General features: G+C 35.3%; 1 protein-coding gene across 2 annotated transcripts in view; it reads left to right on the forward strand.

Moving 5' to 3' along the window:
- The window catches only part of GABRA2 (gamma-aminobutyric acid type A receptor subunit alpha2), a 133,043-nt gene extending 129,192 nt beyond the window's left edge, over positions 1-3,851 (forward strand). For both annotated transcript variants that reach the window (XM_062212960.1, XM_062212961.1), the window contains one exon: positions 3,555-3,851. In XM_062212960.1, the coding sequence (XP_062068944.1) occupies positions 3,555-3,851 (297 nt within the window). The remainder of the gene's footprint in view (positions 1-3,554) is intronic.
- The last annotated feature ends 19,566 nt before the right edge of the window (positions 3,852-23,417 follow it).

The following is a 23,417-nucleotide window of genomic DNA, read 5'->3' on the forward strand; positions in this document are numbered from 1 at the left end:
ATATTTTTGATCATATGTGACCTTATTCTTTAATTGATATGAAGTGGCCTATATTCTGTAAAGTGTAAATATAGCACTAAACTAGACTATAAGAAATTAGGGAATAAGAGCTGTTAGAATTTTTTTCTAATTTTAAAAAAATTCAATTTTTAAAAAATTTTAAAGATTTAAACCAGAAATTGTATAAGGTCATGGACAAGGGCGTTACAGTTTTTTTTTTTTTTCCTCATGGTGAGTATTGTTTTGAACAGTTATACAGTAGATTTAATTCACTGATTCTTTTCAAATGTCTCAGTTTAGTCAGAGTCCATTAAATAAAATAAGTCTAGTGGAGTCCAAGTCATGTGGTCCAAGTATTCAGTCTACTGGTTCTCTGGGTTGATCTAAAGCTTTTTTGATATTCTAAGAAGTCTTTAAACTACAATTTCCCTCAACACAGTGTTTTTACTTTAATAGCAATTGACAGTAAGTAGGACAACTGGTAATAGTTTAGGTAGAGTAAGGATATATTCGATACTATCACTAACAAATCTATGTCTTATCAAGAACAATAGTAAAGCTTATTAAATGGACTTGATCTTTCAGGATAGAAGATACTCAACTTTTGAAGATAAAAGAGTTACAATTCAGTTATGAATCTAACAGTAGTTTTCTCTCTATATATATCTTTTTTTAAATGAAGAGGAACTACTCATTTTATGTAGCTTTGGGTTATTATTTTCAAATGCACTGAAGCGAGTTATTTTCTTCCTTTAGAGCAAGACTTTGTAAGATTCTGAGCCAGAAAAGCATTGTGGTGTTATGGCTAAGGATTGAGAAGATGTAGTATAATAGGGATGCCTTGCCCTCTTGATAAGCAATTGCAGGTGCCAGCCACTGAGATGTTGACTAAAGATAGTACTTGTGTCTGTTACATATTGTTTTTTCACTGGTCCTGAAAAGGTACTGTTGCCAAGTTTCAAGGTAGCATTTTGAAGCCAAAATCATCACCTTGTTAATGCTGAGCCCTCCTATATGGTTGGCACTTAAATTCAGAAATTTAAGCCATACTTAGAACAATAAAAAAGAATACTTTTCCTTTATAAGAAAGGCAGTACACATTGCAAACACATATTGGAATTATTTTTAGCACTGCTCTTTTTAGAGTGCAGAGTGTTAAGGTAAAATTAAAAAAAAACACACACAATGTACAAATATATGCATGGCTAGTGATACTTGGATAATGCATGCTGGTAGAGCTCTTCTGGTTATTTATAACCAATGTTCATTCTGATTGGTCAGAGGATCTCTTCTGATTGATTAGTTATTCTCATCTAGAGTTTGTAAAAATTTTAGTATTCTCTGTGATTATCTAAGCACTTGAAGGGCATTCAAGTGGGGAGCAAGAAAGGTTAGTAGAGTTTCTATTTGTAGATTTCTGGGCAACTTAGGATATTTATAGTTTATGTTTCTCTATCTAATTGTCTAAATCCCACACTATAATTTCTGATGCAATTTAATGGCTCACTTTCATGAAACTTTCCTTGGGTTCTTCCATATAATGTGTATGCATTTTCATTCCAAATACAAAATAGATTATGTTACCTTTACATTTTTTATACCAGGAATCATTGTCCAGGTTGTAATAGTTATGATTGTCACTCCACTCCATGTGGAATGTGGTTATACTGTACATTATTTCATTTGTGTATCACTAGGGTCAATATTGCTGTGGTATTTTTATTTCACTTTATTGAAACTGGGAACTAAGCAGGGAGAGGTAAAGGAACTTTCCCAAGGCCCAGATTCTTTATGAATGTCAATTTAAATGATGTTTAGATATAACTGAAATAATATAAATGTTGTATGTGATGTATTTTCTGGGTTAAAGAGTCCTTTTTGAAAATCGACCCTGCAGGATAAACCTCAACTGTAATATTTTTTGGAAAAAACAAAAATATCCCCAAGTTTTGAGCAGCTTCCTCAGACAGAAAGTCTCGCAGCGTAATTTAAAAGTGGAGATACGGAAGTCAGATATATCTAAGTTTGGGTGCTTATTTGGCCAGTTAGTAGACAGGAGATTTGGTCAAGTCACAAAATCACTTTAGCCTCCAATTATGAAATTATAATAGATTCATACTGGAAATTACTTCCTATCCAGTAGTAAAAATTTCCAGAGATGACATCTCAGCTTACACTCATCCTGACTCATCCTAGTGCTGAAAAGATGCTAACTGTCCTTCCCTTATCAGGTACACATTTGGAGATCATTCTCCATTTGTAATATGCGGGCAACATGCATTATTATAAAGGGAAGCTGGTTCATAGCTTTTGTAAAGTTACAAGCGGTAGTTCCTCATCTCTCCTTTAGAACTGCAGACATTTCTGGAAGAATATCTTATAAGCAGGGGAAAGAGGAGAAGGCAGAACCCAGACCAATGAAGTACAGGAGTCTTTTTCAGATCCTCCTTAGCTTTCAGAGTTCTTTTGTTATTTTATCTGAATGTTTTGAGAACTCCTAACTAAAATAACTGATACTCACAATTCTGTTTCAGGCCATTTCTTTTCTTGTAAATCGTTTGCTTTACACATTTAATCTGAGACCAAAATATGAGAGGGATTTAGTTGGTTATATGAATAACAGAGTGGAAATAAGGCTTTCTAGGCTGGGGAAGTAGCACAGCCAAAGGAACTAAAGCAAGGATGCATTCTGAAAATTGAAGCTATTTCAGTGGAGCTAGTACCCAGTGAGAAAGGAGAGGTAGCTATGGTAAGAAATGATCTTTTATCCTGAGTTCCTTGAGATGGTGTTTAAGAGATTTAAGAATAGGAATGCAGTTTATATCTTAAAAAATTCATTTGGCGATCTTGTAGCTGATGATAAGACTATGTCAAGACAAGCTGAAAGAGTACAATGGAATGTTGTGTGTTCTGGGCAGGAAGAAGTGGTGACCTAAAAGAGCTGGTGACAACTGAACTGGAGGTTATAAGGTGAAAGTTGGGGGATTACCTAGGTGAAAATCCAAGAGATTGTATTTTATTTTCCTTCTATGTTTTTATTATGTTTTACACTGCCATCTGCATAAGGTTACAATATTTTCCCATCTAAGTAAAGCAGATGGTTTACTATAAACTGTGAACTATATACTATATTAGTGTATAAGCTATATCAAGTTAGAAATATGGGGGTCACTCACTGTAGATGACAATTCCTCTTGTTAAAATATTTTTTTTCATTTCACTGATTCATTCACTCATTCATTCAATGGATATTTGAATGACTCAGATAAAAACCAATTTATATTACAAATTGATGTTGTATTTTTCTATTGCTTATTTTCCATGTAACTAACAAAGAAATTGGAGAATGGTAATCTTGATTTTATGCTGGGTATTTCCTCACTATTGGTTTTTAGATTTAATAAACTAATTTTATTTATTTCTCTTAGTTCCTTTTTTCAAATGAATAGTGATATGTATCAGGATGTTTTTCTTCAGAATTTGAACTGAGGTTTGGAAAAGGTTAAGTATCAGGCTCAACCCACACTCTGTTAATTTTTGTGTTTTCTCAATAGAAAAAAGAGAAAGCTTCTGTCATGATACAGAACAATGCGTATGCCGTGGCTGTTGCCAATTATGCCCCGAATCTTTCAAAAGACCCAGTTCTCTCCACTATCTCCAAGAGTGCAACCACACCAGAACCCAACAAGAAGCCGGAAAACAAGCCAGCGGAAGCCAAGAAAACCTTCAACAGTGTTAGCAAAATTGACAGAATGTCTAGAATAGTTTTCCCAGTTTTGTTTGGTACATTTAATTTAGTTTATTGGGCTACATATTTAAACAGGGAACCTGTATTAGGAGTCAGTCCTTGATTCTGGATCCAGGTTTTCTTTGGGATGTATAGCAACATTAAATATGGTTTGTTTTACTGTAAACAGTCTGACTAATAACTGCTAATTTGTGAAGCCAAAATGTATAGTATGTATATACTGATACAACTTACTAGTAGACCTTTAATGGAGATATGCATTTGCTAACTCGTGGAACTATGGGCAGAAAGTTCCCCATGCCAAACGAGCCATTGCCTTTTTTAAAGATTTGCCCTAGGATGAACGGATTTATTTCCTACTCTAATAGTGATAAAAATGTAAATCTTATATCACCCTTTATGAACCCTTTTGATTTAGGTCTTAAACAGATGAATTTTCTTCTGTTACCTAAATATGATGGAATATATAACATCATTCAATGATGAACTGTTCTAAATAGCAGAATCTATTCACAACATCAGTTATATCCATGAGTGCTTCAGATCCCTGCTAGTAAAATTGGAAGCTTGGCACATATAATAAAAACTAGAGATTTTAAATCAGCTTTTAACTGTTCTGTATAGTGTCTATAGCCATGTACATATTATAGCATGACTGTACTTATGTTCAGAGACAAGATATTAATTATGCCTATGATTTAGTGACTTTTAGAATGTCATGGTCATTACATTTTTAGCTTAAGAGTTTATTTGAAAGTATTAATTGAAATCCTACAATTTATTTCAACATTGGAAACTACCTTAAATTCTAAGATTTTACTCTTTCCAGGTATGTGTTGTATTGAAATTGATCAGCTAAATTTTATTGGTGCTGGAGACTGGAAAAAGCATCCAGTTGGTTGCTGTGGAGCAACATTCATAATGGATCAGAAAATTGTGCCAAAAGCTCCCACTGATGAGAATCCATAGGTGTCCTGCTCTCCAGATGAGCACTTATATGATTCTCCTCTTTCCTGTTTACTGCAAATTTTGCCTTAAGGCTTCTTTTCATCAGGACTCAGAAGCCACTAATTATAAAGGAAAGGGCAGTTAATTGGCACATTTTTCTGTCTGAAAGCAGCTCTTTCAGATATGAATTAATGTAAATCTGCTTTTGTAAATTGCAACTTTAAATTTCGCTGACTCAAATTTACAACAGCTTTATATACCAGAAGTGGTTTTGGTAAGAGTTGAACATTTTTAAACTGCAACTTTAAAACATCACTCTCAGATTGTGGATTATTTCACATGCACAAACATGAACACATGCACACAAACACACAGGTAAATTAGAAACCACAGTTTTCAATTTTATATTATTACAAATGATTAATGAATAAATTATTCATTTTTCTTTGAATATTTAAAATACTCTTTATGCCCCCTGAATATGGTAATGAAAGTTAACAATTGTATGTCGTGCTAGATTCAAAGTTTTTGGCAAACCTAAAATACTTTTGATTGACATGTACATTAGCAGTTATTAGTTGACTTTTACTAATAGATACACCTTTCTGGTGATGTTTTGTAGAAACATAAGTAGTCAAATAGTGGCATTTTCTGCAGTTTTGTACAGTATTAAGTGTAGTGCATAAATAGGTATGTTCATAAAATCAATAAAAGTATCTTATGGAAAGTAGCAAAATCTCAACAAAAATTGCTATTCCGTTACTGCCTTTATTTTTTTATTCATTTTCTTTGTTTTAATGTGATTCTATTATGTGCTTTGCATGATTGTATTAATATCAAGGTCACAAATGCATCTTATCAACAGATTTTGTCTTGAAGACAGACTTGACATTAAACATTCCCTCATAAAACATAATCCATTATCCTTAATAAAATAAAATTAAACTTGTTACTTGAGCCAATAAATGTATTTCTTTAATTCCCCTCCATAACACCCTCTTTGTAATCTCAATAGTTTTAAAAAGTGCACTTTATTCGTACACTGAAATAGAAGATATCCTATTTTCATAAACATTAAATATAGCATTGCTCTTAGGGAAGTGTGCAATAGTATGTGAAAGTATGCTTGAAGGCAAGCAATAAAAATGCCGTGTATGGTATGCATTACTAAACACGTTAAGGAGATTTTCCTTGTAAGATTTCCATTTCCTGCTTAATGTCTAACAATGAATTATACAATTATAAATATGTACATATGTAAAAATAGTTGTAAATAAAAATTTCTGTAGGATAACAGAAAAATTCATCTATTCGTTGGGCAAAGGGCTGCGACTGCATTCATGGCATCAGTTTTATGATTGTTTATGGCAGATTTGTGAGGAATTTTATTGTTATAATTGTTATTCTTCAAAACAAATGAATCAGAGGTTTTAATTTCAAATGTTAAAGTCTCATTTGAGCATTCTGACAGTTCAGATTTTCCAATAATGTAGATCAGGACTTACTATTATTTCTCTAAATTCGGTGTATTTTTTGTGCTCTTCTTATTCTGCTAAAGGTTAGATAAATTAAAAGGAGCTTTTGTCTTTGCTGGAGACAGGAAGGATGCTCTATGGCAAAGGATTCTAAATTATAAACCTGATTCATTACAGTTACTTTCTTTTTTACAAGCCTGATTAAAAACACAAAATAGAAATGGTATGTATTTATCATATTACATCCCATTTTTCAGGAAACACTAACAAAAAATTACACTTATAATATGCAGCTGAACAGTGGCATAGGAGTTATGGTCTGTATACAATGTAGATAATTACACATGCATATAAAGAAATATAAGCTCATTAATATATAGCAAATTCTGTCATCCAACTAACATTTTTTTCCTCCTATTTTGTGTTATGTCCTGGAGTTGTTTTTAGTATCATTCATATCATACCCACATAATTCAGTCAAAAATCAAAGTGCATCTCATTTCTATTGATAAAGACTTAACATCGGAGATTAAATGAAATATGTAAATAAATGTGACTAAAGGAGTTGTTTAATGAGCTTTGCTACTACCGGTATGTCAAGATGGTGGCTGTTTTGCTCTGTACTGCCATCTGTGTTCCCATTTGATTATAAAAATGGAAATAATACAGCCATTTAATATATTTTTTAAAGTCTTCAGTAAATTTTAAATAGCAGTCTATTGTTCAAAAATATTTTCAAGGGTCTCTCTATTACAAACTTACCTCGGGTTTGGATATGTGATTCCCTTGATCCATGTTTCTAATTTTATATTTTTGCTAAACTCATAGTTTATTTAAAACAACATGGAAACTATTATTTCACTCTTACTTTTCCTTTGTTAAATATATTTAGTAAGATGTAGCTCTTTGTATTCTTTCTCTATATTCTTATAGGTAGACCTATATCTCAAATGCTCTCATGTGTCACTTTTTGTGTTCCTGGTTGAGGAAACTCAACTATCCCATGATGATATCATGGAGCCTAGAAGAGCACAAAAACTCTCTAGATACTGTACTGGGGCATGGCTTGACATCATCCCAATGAGAGAAGAGAGGAGGTTGCTCAAGTCATCTTTTGCATTGTCATGGTTTTTCAGCATCTATTAAGGATTTGTTCCATTTTCTTTATATTTAATGTCTTTAGACATATTTCTGTGAAACATAGAAACATGTATTACTTAATTTGAAATCTGAGTCATATTAATAGGTTTACTAAGCAAGTCATTCCTATTATTAGTCTCTGGCACACCTACATCCATTGCATACTACTAAGACAATTACCTGTAGTTTTTCATATGAAAAAATTCAAAGTAGTCACCAGCTAACACATTACTGTCCTGCTGTGCAATTTTTTTATCTAAAGTCCCAAGGAACCTTGTGTTTTCCTTTTATTAATTTATATTATTTATGGTTGTAACATTTAAACTGGGTTGGGTTGCAGTTATTTTTAATATATGCATGCTTAGGAATCACAACACTGTACTAAAATTATTTGTAACAGCGTGAACAAGAAAAATTACAATATTTTTATGTATTGAGTAATTATTGCATTAAAATGAAAGTCATTTAATAAAATTAATTCCATAATATTTTGATATCAACATTTCTATTAAAGATATTAATATTTTTCATCAGTATGAAAGAGCTTCTATTTTCATTAAATTCAAAGAGAAAAATAGGAAAAGAGATATCAAGGATAAGAACCCACAGGGAAAATAATGCTGATGCTAATTAAACCGAGTGAAGCATTTTCCCTGTTTAACACCTAAGAAAGTTGATAAACTATAAATGCAGGTGCATATAAAACATGATTCGATTGCAACTGTTAAATGGGCTAATATGTAATTAGATCAAATCCCTGCTAGAAAGAGCAAAAAGTGAGTCCCTTTAGCATTGTATAGGATGTGGGTTTTTCCCTGCAAGCTGCCCTTAGGAAGACAAAAGCACATCCTACTATTCAGTGTTTCTGGTTTATCGTGAGAATAGAAATTGCCGATCCAACCCTTCTGATGCCTTTTTGTTATATCCTGAGCAGGCTAGACAGGATTAGGATTCCTGCCTCCTGACAGGTTTTGTCTCCACTTTTTGATTGACTATACCCTGAATTATACTTAAGACTCCACTTCCACCTGTTTCTGGGGTCTTCCTCTCTTGGAGCCTTCTGCTGGCTGCTGCAGCAGGAGGTTTCTGACTTAAATAAATCTTGCTTTGGTCACTGTCTTGTGTGTGTGGAAATTCTTCTGAGACAAGAACCGAGGTTGCCTTTCTTAGCCACTGTATTAGCTGTTTACTACAATGTTGTAGGAAAACTGGTGCAATGAGTCTGGGTGTGTGTCCTGTTATATATGATAATTTATGAGACCAGACACAATGGTGAGAGTAGAATAAGTGAAGTTTTATGTAAGAAGAGAGATTCCTAACAAAAGGAGGGGTTGGTAGAAAGACCAAGCCACTGAGGTCACGCAGCCTAGGAGTATTTTTATGTCCTTAACACGTTTTCTCAAGGACCAAAGGTAGTGGTTACATAGTAGTTACTGTGAAGGCCTGGGTTTTGTTTTTTAAGATTCATTGTATTTATTTGAAAGGCAGAATTACAGGGAGGGAGAGAGTGAGGCAGAGAGAGAGAGAGACGTCTTCCATTCACTGTATATTCCCCAAATGGCCACAATGTCCAGAGCTGGGCCAGGCGTATCATCCAGCTCATGGGTGCAGGGGCCCAAGTACTTGAGCCATTTCACTCTGCTTTCCCAGGCACGTTAGCAGGGAGCTGGATCAGAAGTAGAGCAGCCAAGACTTGAACCTGCAACCATATAGGATGCCAGTGCTTCAGGTGGCAGCTTAACCCCCTAAGCCACAGCGCTGGCCCTTGGGGGGCAGTTTTAATAGAATATATTGTTGCTTGTTTTTATGGAAACTTGGATCTTGTTATCAAAACCTAGATCTTGTCATCATTGATAAATATTTGTTAAAAGGGTCTTGCACTCTGTTCTGTTTAGTATGTGTGCTGTCAAGGAGCTATGGCCTGGTGTTAGTCTGGACTGCTTTTAGTCCCAAGCTCCCTCACTGTCACAATATGCATCATGGGGCTGGTGTTGCTGCATAGTGGTTAGAGCCGTTGCTTCCCGTATGGATGCTGGTTCTATTACAGCTGGCTGCTCCTCTTCTGATTCAGCTCTGGGTTGATGGCCTGGGAAAAGCAGTGAAAGATGGCTCACGTGCTTGGACTCCTGCCACCCACATGGGAGAACTGGAAGAAGTTTTTGGCCCCTGGCTTTGGCCTGTCCCTGTCTTGGCTGTTGTTGTAGCCATCTGGGGAGCGAACCACCAGATGGAAGATTCTCTCTCTCCCTGCCTTTCCCTCTCTGTCTCTCTCTCATTGTAGCTCTGATTTTCAAATAAATAAATATATCTTCAAAAAGAAGCAAGATGATGAAAATACTAAAGAAGATAAAGTCATTTAGAAAGGTAACGATAAATTATTCAGTCAATTTTTCATTATGTGAAATCTTGTGAAAATTCCTAATTATCAACATATTCAGGTCTCTGTGTCTCCCATCTTCAGTTGATATATATTATTTGTGTTTGTTTATATAAAGAACATCATCTTTTATAACTAATTTATGCTCTATACCATGTTGAATTTAATATATAACATTAGTTAATATTTTCAGTATAGAAGATCAATGATCAGGTCTATCTTTCTCTTTATAATAATATTCCTAAAGAATCTTTAGTAACACCTTAGCTTTGTACGTCTGTGGAGTGTGTATGTGTTTATGTGTGTATGGGGCAGGGGTTACCAAATAAGTATGAAGTAACAATTTGAGAAATGCAGATAAATTTATGAAATCTAAAATACTTATTTAATTAATGGACCCAGTCACATGGTTACTGTTAACTAAACTAGTAATTAACATTGTTGACACAGTGGCTTTTTCAATCGATCCACAGCAAACTTAATTGAACTCAAGACATACGTATGTTTACACAGACCCTGCCTATAAAGGTGTATACATGTTTCCCATGTATTTCTAGTTGTTTTTAAAAACCTTTAAAAATGATCTTACAATAATACTTTGTAAGATAAGACAGAAAAATCTTTGAATTATAAGCTTCTTAAAGAATTTTGTGAAAGCTCTTTAAAAAAATTAAATATCTGGTTAATCACTTGCAAGTACCAAGTCATCTATATTCATTACTAGTTAGTTTCATATCTTACCTTTTGAATTGAAATGATTCTGTGTATATTCTTATTGAGAGTCATCATAGCAATCATAATCTGATGGAGCAAAGATAGGAGCCTCAGAGCCATTTAGCTCCTTGCCTGAAAGCAGATCCAATCCCCGAAGGACTCCCTAGTCCCTGCATCAATCCTGTGTCCTGTATTCTTCCCCACTCTACTCTCTGCATTCTTTTCCAATCAATGGGCTGCATAGAGGAAGGCCCACAGAGTTTGAAAACCTTGAAAAGCTAGCTCAGCTCTGGCCCCTCCATGTCCTTTAGCTGGCTTATGCTATACAAACCTAAGACATAACTAAATTCTTGATGATTGACACGTGCTCGTCCTCTATGCATGCCAGTTTTTAGCCACCTCTGCAAATGTATTCCCTTAAATAAATGCACTTTGGCTGTGAATTTTTAACCTGTCTCCTCTATGTTCTGCCCTTCTTTCCTTACATAATTGCTGTGTGATTCTTAAAGTTCTGGAAGTCTAGATTTCTATATAATGTATCAACACACAGGTCTTAATATAAATTGTAGGGAAAGTTAAAAAAAACTAACAAAAATTATTTTTTTACTTTAATTCAAATTTCTATTCATATCCTTTTAGAAAATACATCCAATAAAAAGACTACTAACTACATTTCTATATAACAAAACCAAGAAAACTGTATAGTGCAGCCAACAAGATTGCATGTTTGTAACACTAGCTATTTACTGACATGGATTGTAATTCGGTTTCCAAAAGTACATTACATTTTTTTGTTCATCATTAATGATCATGCATTTTTAAAATACTTAAAGTTGATTAAGTACATTCTAATTTTCTTTTCTAATGCTTCTAGTTTGTTGGTGGTTGATAGAGAGATTTAGTTTTCATTGCTATATTGTTGATTTCATGACATTTAAACTCACTGAACTTCTAGGATTATGTTCTGGTTTCATCAAATATAGTTTTGTGAATCAGCATTTATAAAAGAAGCAGACATTGTTCCCAAAGAAATGGCATTGATGGGATTGTACTTGTTCAATAGCTTGTTATGAAAATTTCAGTTTTTTATGAATCATTTTAGAAGGCTTACTTTACAATGCATGCTGCCAAGCTGAGGGCTTATATGTTAAAAGAATATTAATACCTACAACAATGTTTATTTGTGAAAACGAGTAGTATAAGGAACTGAAACAAGGGAGTTAGTGTAGAATTAGTTTAGACATAATGTTTTATACATTTGTCCCCAATTTATTCAATTTTGAAGTACACAACACAGTAGTTAAACCATACTCTGTGCTTTAAATCCAATGTAATGTGTAAAGAAATTTCAAGTGTTAATAGGAAAGTAAAAATGAAATTAAACTGTTGAGCCACAATTTTTAAGAATTAAAATTTACTGAAACTCTCTTATTACCTGTAGGTCCTAGGTGTCTCTGTCATACCTGATTTTAAGTTTGTTGATATCCTATTTGTATTCATAATGTACCTGAGCAAATACAAATGAAGTTTCCCGGACTGGACTCCAGACTTGAGGAGTGTGACCATTCATGAAATAATCCCACTGGAGGTGATATACATGGAAACTTTAAAAAGCTTCAATTCATTGGTAAATTAGAAAAGAAGAAAAAACCAAAAGGAAAAAAAAAAAAGGACTGAAATATTTTTCCTTGCTACAAATTAACAAGGAAATTACATGCTTAAAGAAAACTCACTGAAGCATTGACACTAAACTTTGAATATTCATAGTATGTGAAATTTGAAATTTTCTGGGTGACAATATACTTCCTTGGCAGGTTTTATGGTTGGAGAAAATAATTCAGGAGCTAAAAATATTTGTAATTTGTGACGTTGTATTTGGGAAAGACCCCTAGTTTTTACATATGGAAGACAAGTTGATCATTACTGAATGTGTCATTTGGCTTGTTGTTTAAAAAAATCCTAATTAATTACATACAAATTAATGCTAAACATTTTTGTACTTATTAAAATCAATTTAATTATCTTCTATCTGAAAATTGTGTTTTTTAGTACTCTAAAAACTTATAACAATTGCATTTATTATAAACATGTCTTTTTATGTTGGGATGTGGCATCATATTTTGTGAGAGCAGTGTGAAATATTAATAGTTGATTAAACTTCTTTTTTAAAATAAAAAGCTATAGAATGACAGGAAAAGTATAAACCAGCCTGAAATTTTTCAAGGGATCATAAATTGCTATTGTAGATCTCTTTAACACTTCAAGAAAATAGTGCCACAGAAAAACTCAATTCACTCAGAAAACTGAATATCTTCTATCATAAAAAGTGCCATACCTATGAAACCATTACATAAAACAGTAAGGTTCTCTTTTCTGAGTTGACTCACATTCAACATTCTATTTACGAATCCAGAAATAGCCTCAATTAAATCCTGCAAAAGACAAAGTGAATTGATGAAATCAGATCCTCAATCACTGAGATTTTTTACTAGAAGAATCATTAACGTGGCATATATTCATGGGAAAACTCAGCAGAAGTGGTGATGTGTAGGAACAAGAAGTCAGGATATTTTCTTTATCTTAAAGATTTTTTTTTTTTTTTGAAATTCAGAGTTACAGACAGAGAGCAAGAAGCAGAGAGAGAGAGAGAGAGAGAGAGAGAGAGAGAGAGAGAGAATCTTCTGTTGATCCATTCCTGAAATGGCTGCAAAGGCTGGGACTGGGCCAGGGCAAAACCAGGAGCCTGAAGTTTTTTCAAGTTTCCCATGGAAGTGACAGACTCCCAAACCCTTGGGCTCTTTTTTGCTGCTTTCCCAAGCACATTAGCAAGGTGCTGGGTTGGAAGTGGAGTGGCCAGGCATCCATTTGGGATACCAGCATCACACTCAGTGTTTTAACCTACACATCATGCTGGCCCTGCAGAGGCCTTCATGGAAACAATTCTCCTGAATCACATTTATGCAAAGCTGTTCAGCAAAGAAACTCACTGTTTTTTGTTGTAGACTCTTTTTAAATATATTCATATAGGACAAATCTTAGAAGAAAAGACAGCAATAAAGTCTGATTATTGACAGTCTAGTATGATTAATGTCTCATTCTGGGGAAAAGCAAGGCAAGTTTTCTGCCCATTTCAAAAGATTCCTTTTCCGTAATATTTGCCTTTCATTGAGTCACAGGTGCCCAAATAAACTCACTGCCACAACACAAGCATCATAGCTAAATAACACATGATCCAAAATGTATATCTATATTCTGCCTTTCATCTTCTATGTAGATAGAAGAGTAAAGTCTTTGCTAATCCTACTGCAAAATCTCAAATCTAGATTCTGCTTTAGTAGAATAAAGAGCAAGGAGTGGGTGTTGAAAAGCTGCTTGGGATGCCTTGGGATCCCATTTTGGAGTAACAATGCATGTCCCAGCTACTCTGCTTCTGATCCAGTTTCCTTCAAACAGCAAGGCAATGGATGCTGACAAAACTGCTGGGGTTCTTGTCACCCAAATAAAAGATACAGTTAGAATTCCTGTCCCAGCCCTGGCTTCTTGTTGTAGATATATGGGGAATGATCCAGTTGATGGAAGATCTCTCTCTCTCTCTCTCTCTCTCTCTCCCCTTACCTCCCCCCAACTTTCCAATAGTAATAAATTGCATAAAAATAAAGTGCAGAATAAGATGTCTCTTGGTTTTCACTTTTCAAATCTTGCATAAATTTACCCATTTGGCTGAATTTGAATCCAGAAGTCTAAATGAATGAAAATCTGAAAAATGAAGATGTAAACCCTCTAGACCTAGGAACAGAAAAGCATGCTCAGAATAGATTGGGATGGACATTGAGAACCATCCCATGAGAACTTTCATAATTAATTGATTTATTTATAATCTAAAAGAAATAAAATGTGTCCCACATTAATTACATTTTTTTTTAAAAAAGTCAATTTATTAAACAGGTCTCTTGAAAATTAAATAACTAACAAACATAAAGGAAAGTATTTCACCTATATCTCTATTCATTTCATAATAACACCCTGAGACTACAAATGCTGGTAGATGCTACTCCAAATGCAGTTTAAAGTCATGTTTTGAGGCTATGAATGTAAACTGGGATGAAACAAAGTGATTAGATATTAAATATTTTATGTCAATATTTTAAAGAACTTTTACCTTCAATGTTGTAGAATGACTAAGACAGGAAATATGATTACGGGAAATGAAGCATATCTGGTGAGAATTATCAGCAATCAATAGTAGTTCAAGTTGGTTTTGGTCTTTAGCTGTTATAGAGATCTAGAGTGAAGAGTACGTTGAAAAGACAAGGTTAGACTTTGAAAAAAATGTAGATATTCTTTTCTTTCACAATTTAATTTCTTTAAAATTCTTGAAATTGAAGAACTGTTTAAGGAATTGAAGGATGAAATGCTTTAGAAATGTACACTTAGTAAATGTGAAAGAAAAATACCCCAGAATTACAGACATCTACAAGCTACAATACATAGGCAATGAAATGCTGCACCAAATACATTTCCAGAACTGTTATGTAACAATTTTGTGAGTAGTGAAGAGATAAATTAAGGGCATGGTACATTCTGTCCCTCAGAAGATGCACTATGAAGTGCTTTCATGAGGATGACAAGGGAAGAATTGAATGCATGAGAAGTGAGTAGTTTGTGAACAAAAATATTGACAAAGAAAGAAAGAAAAACTCTTGGGGAAAGAAACAGAGCTATGGGAGACAGGTGATTTTTTAACATCAAATTCAATTACTTATAGAAATATAAGAGAGAATGAATGTGAGGCAACTCAAACATTATGATTAGAAGAAAATCTATAACAATCACTTTTGCAAATATTCTAAAAATGACAGTGGAAAAGGTTTTTAAGCAAATAATTTTCAGGCCTATTGAAAAGATAATGGAGTGTGTAGTTCTCTCTTGGCACAGACAGCAGCTCACTTTGTCCAGAAAATTACAAGGAAGCAATACAGAACACTTGGGCTTCATTAAGAAAAACATAGCATTCTGTCGATTGGGAAACAAGAAGCTACTGGAACAGAAAATTCAGAGAGGCACCCACATCTTGTCTATTTGCCATTTCACTTAAATATTATAGTAAATGTTTTAAATTATTCTCTTATTTCATTCTTTCTAGGAAAAAAATTTATTTTTGTAATGAATCCAGCTGTTCATGCAGGTTAAGATAATGGGATGAGTGGTTATGCGAATTTAAAGCAAACTTGCAGTGAAGAAGTTATTCATCCTACAAAAATTGCAGTGGAAGTCAAGGAAAATAAGATTTGTACCACGGAGCCTCTGCTCAAGTAGACCATGTTGCGTGTATATACAATGCTTATGTGATGTCTATAATTATTATTTGGCTGTTTTCAGAATTACATAGTGAATTCATATATAACACATTGTATAACACATTGAACTTGGTTAAAAAGCATTTTACTAATCATATAATAAACCTAATATTATATCTGAAGTCCAGGATTATTTATAGCATATCAAAAATTTAGACGCTCAATTAATTTATAATCTACCCTCTCAGAGGTAGTGAAACTCGAAGAAATAAAAGTGCTCACTGGGAATTAACATAAGTCTGAAATACAGTTTAAAAGTCATGCTTAAGAGATAATATACTTCACAAATCTGATGGATTAGAACATACCCTGATTTTACAATTTAACACTTAATTATAAAAGTTTAAATTGGAGATATTTTTAGTCAGCTACAGAAGCCAACAAACTAAGTAATGCACATCCAAGGTCAACCCAAAATGAAGACTTAAGGAAAGACATCAAAGATCCTACTTCCTGAATTTATCAATATTATCCCTGTTGCCATATGGTTGTATCTGGCATAGTAAGAAAAATTTGATTTAATATCCAATTTACCATATACCTTTGTTCTCATTATTGGAATGCTGAGAGAACTTCCCATTAGGACTTGTCTTGTTATTTAGGTCTGCATACAGAAATAAGATGTGCTGGACATAGGCATTAGGAGTGTTCTTGCCTGTATAGAGTGTTCTTTGTTAGTATAGATTAGTGCCATAACTATCCTGACTTTCCACATCAGTTTCATATTTTGATTACTATGTGTCTGCCACCAATAGAAGGAACTGACAATGCTGTGTTATGGTGTGATTTTGAATCAGGTGTTGAGTAGATACAAACTGACAAAAGCCACAGAAAGAATTCTGAGAGTCACTGGATTTATTTACTTTTGTAACAATAGAGACAGTTTTTTATTTCCTTCAATTTGATAGAAGTGACCATCAGTTCATTGTACTTACTGCTCCTAACCATAAATAAATATTCACTTATTAAGGCAGAGTACAGTACTGGCAGAGATATAGCCCAAGAAAAATTTGGAATGTAACTCAAATGGAAACCTGCTTCTGCATTTTATTTGTTTAATTATTTATTTAGTTTTTTTTTTACAATGACAAATGTGACAAAGTGGGTTTACAAAGCCTCCCAAGTGTAGATTTTGTGTAAGTGTCCTTACCTTATCCATTGTCACTGTTGAGAATAGTGAACTTTACTTTGCAAGCTGGAGGACAAGCATAAATAGTGGTATAATTCATTCAGAGACAGAAAACCTGAGAATGAGAGGGGATAATGGTGGATATTCTAGTGGAATTCCTGGGGTCTGAAATTCAGGAGCTCTGAGGCTCAAGGTTAGGAGAAGATGGATATCCAAGCTCTAGTAGAAAAAGATGAGGGGGGATGCGACAAGATGGCGGAATAGGAAGGGAGCACACTGATAGTCCAGGGAGAGACAGTTTAATAAAAGTGGAGATACTGCAGGTTCAAGGAAGAGTAGGGGAAGAAACAGCAGATGAAACTCTTCTGGAACTAGTGATTCACAGTGGACCTGTGTGGAGAGCGTGGGAGCCCAAGTTCGGGACACCAGCAGCAGACTCAACACACAGCGCTGGAACGCGAGGTGAGCTGAACCTCAATAGCCCGAGACACCAACGGGAAAGTGGAAAGAGGAGACTAGAGGGAATGGGGCTTGAAACTCTGTGGGGAAAAGTTCACCAGGCTAACTAGAAAGAGAGAGAGAGAGAGAGAGAGAGAGAGAGAAAAGTGACCGATACGGACACAAGTTTCTCTCTCTCTGCTCACCTCTCAAAGGTGAGCGAGACAAAGAGCAGGTGCCATTTTGGACATACGTCATAAGAAGGGCGACCTCAGGTCTGCACTGGCCCTGAGCCTAGCAGAAAAACCTGACTCTGGGGAGGGTGAAATAACAGGAGATTAGGATCTAATTTGGCAACCAAGTGGGAGCCTGCAGGAGAATTTGAGGCCACACTGAGGGCAGCAGAGATTCCCTGTGTGGTCCTTGGGAAAGAGCTTCCGATCTCTGGTTCCTGTGGGTATATCATTCTCCTGCTAACTACTTCCAACTCTGTTCAGCTGTGCAGAATTACTTCCCTTTTGAATAAAAAAAAAAAAAAGAAAGAAAGAAAGAGAGAGATTTACCACCCCTAACCTGGGAGTGTCACCTTTGGCACACCCTCAAACCTGAGAAACCAAACAGAGCTCTCAGGCCACACTCATCTCAAGTCTCTAAGGCTCCATCGAAAGCACACAGTCCACTTAATCTAGACTCATAGTATAGCAAGAAAAAAGACCACAGTGAAGAAATTAAAGAATATGTCCAATATGCCTAACAACAAATGCAAAAACCGAGGTAACAAGAACAAGGAAGACACTATGACGCCCCCAAATGAAAAAGACACCCCAATTCAAGATTATGAAGATGATGAGATAGAAGAAATGCAAGAAGCAGATCTCAAAAAGTTGATAAGAACATTAAGAAGTTCTCAAAAACAAATTCTTGAACTACAGAAATCCTTAATGGACAAGATAGAAAATCTCTCGCGTGAAAATGAAATATTAAGGAGGAATCAAAATGAAATGAAACAACTAGTAGAACAAGAAACTGTGATAGTGATGAGAAATCATAATGAAATGAAGAATTCAGTAGATCAAATGACAAACACATTAAAGAGCCTTAAAAACAGAATGGGTGAAGCAGAAGAGAGAATATTGGACTTAGAAGACAGAGCAAAGGAAAGTATACAGTCAAACCAAAGAAAAGAAGAGGAAATTAGAAATCTAAAAAATATTGTCGGGAATCTACAGGATACTATTAAAAAAAACCCAACATTCGGGTTCTAGGAGTTCCTGAAGGCATGGAGAGAGAGAAAGGATTGGAAGGCCTTTTTAGAGAGATACTTGCAGAGAACTTCCCGGGTCTGGAGAAGGACAGAGACATGCTAGTACAGGAAACTCATAGAACCCCTAAGAAACATGACCAAAAGAGATCCTCACCACGACATGTTGTAATCAAACTCACCACAGTGAAACATAAAGAAAAGATTCTAAAATGTGCAAGAGAGAAACATCAGATTACTCTCAGAGGATCTCCAATTAGACTCACAACAGACTTCTCATCAGAAACCCTACAAGCTAGAAGGGAATGGCAAGACATAGCCCAGGTACTAAGAGAGAAAAACTGCCAGCCCAGAATATTATATCCTGCAAAGCTCTCATTTGTGAATGAAGGCGAAATAAAGACCTTTCACAGCAAACAGAAATTGAAAGAATTTGTTGCCACTCATCCTGCCCTGCAAAAGATGCTTAAAGATGTGTTACACACAGAAACACAGAAACACGGTCATCAATATGAAAGAAGGTAAAGGAAGGAAACCTCACAGCAAAAGATCACAGGAAGCTCAAATTCTCTTTGACATAGAATTAAACTCTGATGCTCTGTTAAAGCAATGTGTTAAAGTAATCTATTATGTTCTCTTAAATTCTAATTGGTCAAAAACAGCTGAATTTTTATTAAGAGCTATGGGTTATTTAAATATGTGCTTATTTTCAAAGATTTGAATAATCACCTTGCAACAATGATCAAATTTGGTCTATATTATGTCATGATTTTAAGGAATCTTATTTCAACCTGATATTTTGGATTTTGAGCCTTCTTGGCATTCTTGACAGGCATTCAAAAAATCAAAGTTTCAAACAACCTGGACTCTAAAATTTCCAGTAAATCCTGGACATTGGTTTTTCCAGTTTGGGCCCAACTGAAAAAATTGAAGGACCTATGTCTTTCATCTTATAGAGGCACCAACTAATCAGGCTATTTGGATTATATTAGAAGTACTGTCAAGATGTGACCTGGTACTAAATTTCAAGTTTCTATAATGGAAAATGCTATTAATACAAATGTTTGAGAATTAAAATGTCTAATGATCTTGTGTTACTAGACATGATAGTTATCTTACTGAGAAAGCCCCAGAGGCCTAAAGGGTTAAATACTTGTAAAATCCTACAGGTGCTTTCAAAAATACTGTGAAGTAAGCAAGTGCCTCTTGTAGGTTGATGAGTTTATAATTTTAAACATGGCAACTTAAAGTCTTTTGTCATCCACAGTTATATATGATTTGCCACTCATAAAACTAAAGCATTGTTGGTTCTGTGTTTAGCTGTCCTCCTATAGGTTCCTATGGACTTTTTCCAGCCACTTCTATTGTATTCAGTACTTTGGGATGGCTCTGTAAACAGATGAAGCTAAAAATGTATTAACAGTACCAACTGAGAGAAAGTATGGTTAACTGAGGTTACTAAAAACAAAAAACAATTCAAATCAATTGGCAATCTACAAAAAGAGTTAAAGATTTTAAAGGCTATTATTAAAATTGCTATATTGGTCTATTATGTTATATGTGTGTACATATTGTATGTCCACATGGGAAAATTTTATTAAGAATTTTATTTTAATTGGCTTATTGATAAGATTGTCTATAAATTTAAGCTGCTAAAATTAATCAAAGATACATTTTAATTCATGTGACCTGAATCTCTGTATCATACATTTTATACTTGCTGGTAGAAAGAAACTAAAAACATTTTATATGTTTGTGCTTAAGTTTACTGGCTAAACAAATTACACCATGTTAGATATTTAAGAGGTGTTTCCAAATATATGATTCTTAAAATTTATAGAAGGCATTGGACCTTCTGGTAAATGTTTTCTTAAGTTGTTATCTAATGGTTGAAACTGTTTGCTAAGTATTCATGTGATATTGCTATTGTCAGCAAGCGATTTAGGACTTGCTCCCTCATTTCTCTATTCTAAGCCCAACTTGTTCTTTCATTTCTCTGTTCTCTTCAAGGTAGGAAACTAATTCTATTATGAAGGAATCTGTAGGACGCACAATTTAATCTTTAGACCTTATAAAAGAGATGGCTAACATGTTTCTGTAATAGCATAGCCAAAATAAGAGCTTAAATTATAATCTCATAGCTAGATTTACTTTGCCATCAGCGGAGTAAACAGTAAGTAGAAAAAACCTCCCTTTCAGACCAAAGGGAAAGAAAGTTTAAAAGTGAGAATATAATTTTCCTCATGGGCATTGTCTACCTTAGAAAAACTACTACAGAACATGCCTGTGACTATAGACTTGTAGTTCAGGCCACCGAAGATTAGAGATGGGACTTGGGCACTCCCTTGACTTGCATCCTCTGGTCTGCTTTAACACAAACCAGGAGGAAAAGAAAGCTAGGCATCAGAAGCAATGGGTGGCAGGCCTATTAATGGCTGATCTGTACAGTGATCTGCCCTCAAGGAGACCCAACAGGCCAGTCCACTGCAGTGGCTTTCAATGTGGTAAGCCTGGGCTTCAGCAGAAGTCAACTTGTGAAGAGCCCTGGCAGCTCTGCCAAGAGTTGGATCACTGGAAATGGACCTGCCCTGGAGTCGAAGGATGCCCAGGTCAGAGCCACAGATCTTATTGGCTCTAAGCTGAAAAGCCCTTCACTCAGCCCAACTTCCAAAGTGACCACTGCAGCTGAGGGGATGGTCAAGTAGGGTCAGCAACATTGCAGGCAGAACTGTAAATTTCTTGTTAGAGATGCCCCCTGCCTTTACCTGGCCAGCTCTCCTCCCAGCCCAGCTAAGTAATGAAAGTCAACAGAGTGCCTTCCCCTAGGAGGTTCACACCTCCCTTAGGATGTACCCCATGTGAAGAGGTAGATAGGTCTGGGCCTCTTAACTTACAAGGCCTAAAGCCCAACAGATTATTGTCAAGCCCCTTCTGTCAGGTTCTGTTTGCCTCTCAATCAGAAAACTTAATTGTAGCTTAGACAGCACCTTTCTTAGCTCCTCTAATAATCACTCTGTCCTTTGTTCTAGACCCTGTCTAGCGCACTTAGGCCTCATTCCTTTGTAATCATAACCTCTACTCTACCACCAATGGCTCTACTCCCAACCTGTGTGTACTGATGGTCCTCTTCCCCACTTAATGCTGTATAATTGTTCAGACCTGGTTAATGCCACTCTTAGGATCATTGGTTACTATCTTCACCCTGTCTTTTATGACCTTGTCTAAATATGATAGCATTGGCAACTCATGACGAGAGCCTAGGGTGGTTACTGACACCATAAACTAGAGTGTCAATTTGTTGGGTCAACAACAGGAGTCACTGTGCACTTGCTCCTCATGTGGGATCTCTGTCCTTAATGTGCTGTACATTGTGATTTAATGCTATAACTAGTACTCAAACGGTATGTTTCACTTTGTGTTTCTATGTGGGTACAAACTATTGAAATATTCACTTAATGTATACTAAACTGATCTTCTGTATATAAAGAGAATTGAAAATGAATCTTGATGTGAATGGAAGGGGAGAGGGAGCGGGAGAGGGGAGGGTTGCGGGTGGGAGGGAAGTTATGGGAAGGGGAAGCCATTGTAATGCATAAGCTATACATCGGAAATTTATATTCATTAAATAAAAGTTAAAAAAAAAGAAAAAGATGAGAATTCACCCTTATTTGCCTTGTGTTCAATTGATGCTCTTAAAGTACTGGATGGTGCCCACTAGCATTGACTAGATAAACCTTTCCTCCGTCATCGATACTGAGGAACGCTGGTCTCTTCCAGAAACATCCTCACAGAAACACCAAGAAATGATATTTTACAGGATATATATATATATATACATATATATAGTCATCTTTTTCCAGCTCTCCCACGTGGATGCAGGGGCCCAAGGACCTGGGCCATCTTCCACAGCTGTCCTAGACCATACCAGAGAGCTGGGTTTGAAGTGGAGCAGCAGGGAACCAGTGCCCACATGGGATGCTGGCACTGCAGGCTGTGGTTTTACCTGCTATGCCACAGTGTCGGCCCCCATAAGTCATTTTCTAAACAATGATTTCTACTAAGTAGTAAGGGTGATTTACTCTTTCCTAAAGCTATATAGCTTTTCTGTCTACATATCTCTTTTCTCCCTCAGCTACTCAACATTCTGAAGTAGAACCATCTAATTGCAGTAGTTTCCAATATACAGGTGTATGTTATATCTTCAGTGCTATTCACTGTCCAATTAGTTTTTGGTCTAGTCCACTTCCCAAGTATCTAGCTAATGGATTTATGTTCCAAATATTTGAATGTTTTACCTTTTATATATAGTGGGCCTTTATATACTCTGATGCTACTGAGCTGAAATGCCAACTTATTCACCTTGATTCTGTAGAATTTTGATGCTCCTATCAAAGTTATGATATTGTTAATGGTCATGTGATTTTGGGTAATTATTTAACCTGTCTGGTCCCACTTTTGTCATCGCAAACTGAGAATAGTGTCTAACTATACTCATATAATAATCTAATTCATAGAGCTGTAACATAACTAAATTATATAACATACAATGCCAGGTACATAGACTAATGGCTGATAATTATTAGGAATAATTACTGTTATTTTCTGTTAAATCCAATAATCAGTAGGCACTGTTACCAAAAGTAATCTCTTTACTGCACTTAATTTGGGGGAATTAAGCTTTGCAAAATGTGATGTGCAAACAAGCACCATTTTCTTCTCCTAGATCTTGATCGACTTTTTTGGGAGTTGCTGTTAAGAAATGAAAAGACTGGGGCCAGCGTTGTGGCATAGTGGGTAAAGCCTCCGCCTGCAGTGCTGGCATCCCATATG

This window comes from Lepus europaeus, chromosome 16 (assembly GCF_033115175.1).
Source record: "Lepus europaeus isolate LE1 chromosome 16, mLepTim1.pri, whole genome shotgun sequence".
In the NCBI taxonomy this organism is placed as follows: Eukaryota; Metazoa; Chordata; class Mammalia; order Lagomorpha; family Leporidae; genus Lepus; species Lepus europaeus.